The following is a 6544-nucleotide window of genomic DNA, read 5'->3' as shown; positions in this document are numbered from 1 at the left end:
TTATTATTTTAATAATTTTTTTTTTTTTTAGAGTTTAACCTCTCGTGAATGAAAAGCACTGCTTTTCACATCTTTTCACATCCACATGTTTTTTTTTGTTTTTTTTCGAAGGTAAAATTGTTATGCTAAAGCTGCACGTTTCAGACGTTGTGTGCTCGGCCTAATGACGCAAAACACGTAAACGCTTATTTATTTCTGTTCATGTATTTTGTTGTCTGAGCCACGCTGAAACTAAATCTCAGTATTATTTTTGCTGGGAGGATGCCAGTGTTATTTTTTCGTCTAGGAACAATTAAATTTGATTGCTCTTAAGCTGCTAAAGTTGCAAAATGACTTACAGTTTAAATAAATACACTTGGAACGAACACAGCGGAACTCCAGAAGTTCATGTTTGGATGGAAATGCCTCATTTTAATTGTGAACGTGCTTTTCGTTCTGCTCAAACATCTTCGTTTACGCTCCGTCTGCTTTGTGTGTGGTTTTTTTATGGATTGTTGACTTACAGTAAGTGACTTTTTTTTTTGGTTTCAGACACAAATGTAATTGTTGCTTTTGCGGTGCATAAATGTTTATATGGGATAGTTCGGTCATATCTGAGTGTACACCTTACTTCCTACATTTTTAGAGGGATTTGAGTCACTTTTTGTGGTCATTCAAAGCCAGTTTATCCTCCAGATCAATGAAGCCGATCGCAAAGATCAGCACTTCCACTTTTTCCCAGCATAATGTTGACATACTCTCTCTGTCGTCTCTCTGTCTCAGGACACTACCAGCTGTCCCCCACTGTGAATATGCCCCAGGACGACACAGTCATCATTGAAGATGATAGGCCACCTGTTCTTCCTGCCCGCTTGTCGGACCAATCATCATCCAGCTCCCACGATGACATGGGATTGGTGACAGAAATGCCAGGCTCCTGGCCCAAAGATGTCCAGATACAGGACGAAAGGTAATGTTATCACCTACCTCAGAATCATCAGGACATTAATGGGTTGAATTAAGTACACTGCATATTTGATCAATTTTAAGGTGCACTCAGTGATATTTCCACTGATAAAGAAGTAATCATAATCGTACTTTTGAAAAATGATGTCCATTTACATGAGATGAAGACTTCAGTCATATCAGTATCCAATTAAAAGTGTGTCTGAACAAATAAATAAATAAATGAATAAATAGTAGTGGGGTTATTATAGTTAACTTAAAGTAAAACAATTAAGATTTTTTTTTTTATTTGAAACAAAATAAACATTAACTGAGATCAAGTATTAAAACATAGTTTATTTCTGCCAAGGAGTTGCCAAGGAAACATTTGTCATTTTCATTTAGTTTAACTTGATATACTAAAATAACTAAAACTACAACTGAAATAAAAAAAATATTAAAAACGATATAGACTTATTTAATAATAATATTAATAGTAGTAAAAATGACAAAAACACACAACAAAATGACTTTAAAATTAGTATAAGTATAAAAATAAAAACTAATTCAAACTACTAATAAAAATTATAATAGTAACTTGATACTAAAATACCACTGTGTAGTAGTAATTGTTTTTTGTTTATATATATATATATATATATATACACACACACACACACACACACACACACACACACACACACACACAGTGTTTTTGTGTTTAGTTTATTTGTATTTTTTTATGTGTGTGCTTAAAATATTATTGATAATTGCTCTAGAGTGTGTTTTTAGGGCAACATGCACATATATCGCAGACATGATTTAACTGCGTTTGGACATCAGCCAGAGAATCACAGCTAGCTTGATGACAACTAATGCTCCTTCATTTAGTGCCGGTCTTTAATCACCACAGTCCCGGGTTCAAACGGCCTTCTCACCTCACCTAAAACATCAAACCATCAAAACAACAAAAACAAAACCTCATTCTGAACCATAAAATGTTTCCTTCAAGCACAAACAGCGAGTCATTTTTTTATGCATTATTAAAATGTTGTAGTCTTTGGCATTCAGTGATTGAGGAGCGCATTGGTTGACCTCAGCTATTGTTTTGTGATGTCTCGTCCGTCATAAAGGCCAAATCACAGCCCATTATGTTTCCGCACAGCGCTGAAATGTGAGAGCTGCTAAATAAACGAGTGCGGTGATGGTGACAGCAGGGAGGACGATCAGTGTTTGGGCTTCAGTTGAATGTTTGGGCTCAGAAGCAGTGTGAGATATCGTGACGCTGCTCCTGTCTTGAATATGTGTGTGTAATAATGCATACGGTCTGTGCGCTTTAGCAGAAAGTCTGAAAGTCTTACTGTTTGAAATTTAGGATACTTTTCACCATGATATAACATTTTCATCATAGCTGAAATCTATTCTAAATAGTCTGTAACGTGGTAGAGGAAATCCTTTTTATTACAGCTATGGTGGTTAAAGCGGTAGCTGAGTTAAATATGTCGAGATCATTTTTAATAACATACAATAATTGCATGGATCTACCCGTAGTTATAAATATATAATACATGCTGTTAATATGGTCTTACTACAGATAGCACAGTAAAATTGTTGTTTATATGCAAACACTAATATTTTTCATATGCTAGTATGGTAGCTGTTGAAGATTTTTTTCCTGATACAATTACAGGAAGGAATATGCATTGTATTAAACCCTTTTTAATATGAAAAAGTGACAAATTAGTTTCAAAGTGTGACTCACTTGACTAAATTTGACTGAAATGAGCTTCAGTAATTTATCAACCATTTCAGTCAAATTTAGTCAATGTGAGTCACACTTTGAAACTAATTTGTCACTTTTTTATTTATTTTTATATCACTTTTAGTTTTAGTAATTTTAATACTTCATACTTCAAGTTTTTCATATTTAATTCAATATTTATATTTTGTTTTATTTCAGATTAATTTCAATTTAAAATGAATGAATGAATGATTAAATGAATAAATGATTTTTTAAAAATAGTTTTAGTTAACAGTGCAACACTATTGTTTAGTAAACAATAACAACACTGAACAGGGAGTATTTAATGCTAACTTTTATTGCAATTCAAGTACATTATGACAGTTTTATCATGAAGTAAAAAATAATAATAATAATTAAAAAAAAAAAATGATATATATAATTTTATTCATTCATGCATTTCTTTCTTTCTTTTGTGGAAAAGCTGTAGTTAAATACTATCTGTAGTAAGACCATATTAACAGCATGTATTATATATTTATAACTACGGGTAGATCCATGCAATTATTGTATGTTATTAAAAATGATCTCGACATATTTAACTCAGCTACCGCTTTAACCACCATAGCTGTAATAAAAAGGATTTCCTCTACCACGTTACAGACTATTTAGAATAGATTTCAGCTATGATGAAAATGTTATATCATGGTGAAAAGTATCCTAAATTTCAAACAGTAAGACTTTCAGACTTTCTGCTAAAGCGCACAGACCGTATCTGATACACTGGACCTCTTTTTAGTCTTCAGCTAGAGTCTTCTTTCCACCTGCTCACATTGTTCATCATTCATTCAGACGCTGCAGACTCTACCTGTGTGTGAATGTTTTATTGGCCACTATGGGAACCATTTAGCTGTTTGGTACTTTCAGCCCTGAATACAGTAGTCTGTTGCCTTAGTGAGTGTGTGTGTGTGTGTGTGTGTGTGTGTGTGTGTTTTGGGTCCAGTTCTCGCTCCTTGGGCTAAAAGAGGCTCCTAAAGGAAGTGACTTGAGAAATCAATGTCTGTCCACTTTCAATCTCTCTCTCTCAGTCCCATGAGACAATTTTCTCTCTGCACACTTTCCCACAAAGCCTTTCGGGTCCAGTGTCTGTTTTGTTTTTACTTACTGTATGTATCTTGTTTGTGATGTCATATGTTTGTCGTCGTGGATTGAGGCCATAGCAGTGCTGTCACTCTCACACACACACACACACACACACACACACACACACACACACACACACTGTGTGCGTGTGCAGCACTGCACTGCCTCGGGTTAGTCTGAATTATTCATGTCTAAGAGGCCTTATATGCACACCACACTCTCTTCTCTCTGTGTTACACACTCATGCAGATGTATGACAAAATTAATTTAACAGGAGACACACATGCATATCTCTCACTGATTAATCACCTCAGCAATACATTCATACGGTACACATGTATGCATCCCGATGTTGAGACAGTTACACATCCACTGGAGGGCGCTACCACTGGAACATCACGCAGATAAAATAAAAATTACAATTGATATTGCTTATGGTTCATTTGTCACATTGCAAACAGAAAGTAAAGTCAGATGCACTGCATTGTGGGATACTTAAACCTACATCGTGTGCAACGTTTTAAGTATTAGTTTATACTGCAGAAATAGAGTAATATTGTAGATTACTCTTAAAAATTAAGGTTCTTTAGGGGCATTGATGGTCCCATGAAGATCCCTTGACATCCATGTGTCTACGTTTTTTTTTGTGTTAGTCAAATTTCCTTTTTAGTTTTTATGAGTTTTTAGTCTAGTCTCAAAATTAAAATCATGATTGTTGTGATTTCATAAATGCCATCAGAATTATTGCACTTTCACCTATAAGCATACATATGGTTAATTTGACCTCATCTAGTTTCCTGATTTATTAAATAATCATAAATATAAACTCAAAAGCAAAAACAGTGACATTCCTAAAAGTAATTCTAGTAACTCCATATTATATTCATGCATTTCTAATAAAACAACATCAAAAAATACTTTGTATTGTGACTTAGTATTGTGGTTGCGTAAGTGCTTTTATAGTCCAGTATAGTGTATGTACATATATAAAATATAGTCAAGATCATGCTTGGTGCCTGATGCCTGATGGCAGATTTAGTCGAAGCATATGTGTGATTGAACACAGGCTGACTTCTTCTGAGCAGAATATCTCAATAAAGATTGCTAAAGTCCAACTTACATGTTTGTCGATGTTTTCAGATCATCAGTACTTTTCTCGTAGCGTAGAAAGACCACATGTGGATGGTTGCCATATTGGGAAGATAAAGTAAAACACAGCACGGCTTTAATTAGGGGATTTAACTCTTGACATCTGGCAACCGCAAGCATGAAAACTCACAGAGGTCTATATTTTTTCTCTTCTTTTTTGTTGATGAAAATATAGTTTTTATTTTCACAGTCACAGTTAGTGTTCAACATAAAACTGCTGCGAGACACCATCCAAAGAAAGAAAGAAAGAAAGAAAGAAAGAAAAAGAAAACCTAAGAAAAACATGGGTCTTCTATGGTGAAAAAAACCCTTTCGGGAGCCTGTATTTTTAAGAGTGTATGCCGTTCCACGCACAATTTCTGTCTTTCTTTATTTCTCTCTCTCTCTCTCTCTCTCCCTCTCTCTCTCTGTCGTGAAGGATGGCGTCTCGCAGCAATTTTCTGGGTTCACGCACAGAAGCGTATCTCTCATTAACACATTAGGACTCCTCTCAAGACAAATGGCTCTTTAGCAGGGCCAAACCACAAACATTAATAAAGTGACCTAGTTAGAGCAGAAGCAGCCATTCCAGTGTGCATGAATGTTTGTAGCCAGTGTAATAACGATCATTAAATAAAGTCTAATGTTTGCTTGAGATGCGTTCATGAATGCAGGTAGAGCGATAAGTCATAGGAGGCCGTCCGTTACAGTCATTTTATCATGGGATGATTTTTGGTGGTGAATATCATGAGTATTGTCAAGAACATGCCTGGATTTTACAGTATTTCACCACTGAACTAAAATAAAATAATAAAAAAAATAGGAAAACCCTTGTGTTCTTGTTACATGTATTTACTATAGTAACAGTGACAGTAAATTATGCATATTTAACAGCACTAACACTAAACCAAACCCTAATCCTAATAATCACACGCACACACACACACACGTTTACTTAGCTATCTAAATGGGGACATTACATAGACTTCTATTGTTTTTATATACAGATAGTTATACACTTTTTAACCTAAACCCACCCCTGCCTATATATATATATAAACTTTGCAGTATGTGGTCAGATTGCATGGCTATCCATATGGGGAAAAAAAACAGATGTTCAATAAATAATGAAGCTTTACTATAAGCTGTTTGCAGTTGCTAAGCAATGCAGTAGCTTCGTTGTGCATTAATATAGAATTCAGTTGATGTGCGGTCATAGGTGAACGTTTATGCTTTACTTTAACAGCTCTGAATGTCACTCATCCACTTAACAATCTGTATAATATAATAAATTATAATTTGTTGTTTTTGCCCATCAATACAATAATTCTTCAAACAAATCTAATTGGTCTCCTTCTACTTTAACACCCTGTCAATGCAGATAATGTGACTCAACGTTTTACCTCTTCGCCTGGCTTTGACCTTTGATCCAATACTTTTAGTTAACTAACTAACTAACTAACTAACGAACTAACTGACCGAGCGATCGATCGATCTATCCATCAATCAATCTTAATATTAAAAGCTTATATTTAGAAACGTAACTAGTTTCCAAAGCAACATATCTCATTTTCATTTTAATTTAGTTTAACTTGATGTACTAAAATA

At 34.6% G+C, this 6544-nt stretch overlaps 1 protein-coding gene across 1 annotated transcript in view; it reads left to right on the top strand.

Moving 5' to 3' along the window:
- Window positions 1-6544, top strand: part of LOC107692754 (partitioning defective 3 homolog) — a 444353-nt gene that overhangs the window by 275500 nt on the left and 162309 nt on the right. Inside the window, exon 16 of the mRNA XM_016491924.1 lies at window positions 763-949. Within this exon, the coding sequence (XP_016347410.1) occupies window positions 763-949 (187 nt within the window). The remainder of the gene's footprint in view (window positions 1-762; window positions 950-6544) is intronic.

This window comes from Sinocyclocheilus anshuiensis, unplaced genomic scaffold (assembly GCF_001515605.1).
Source record: "Sinocyclocheilus anshuiensis isolate Anshui unplaced genomic scaffold, SAMN03320099.WGS_v1.1 scaffold762, whole genome shotgun sequence".
Lineage (NCBI taxonomy): Eukaryota > Metazoa > Chordata > Actinopteri > Cypriniformes > Cyprinidae > Sinocyclocheilus > Sinocyclocheilus anshuiensis.
The sequence above is the reverse complement of the archived record's forward strand: the minus strand, read 5'-3'. Positions and strand labels throughout refer to the sequence as shown.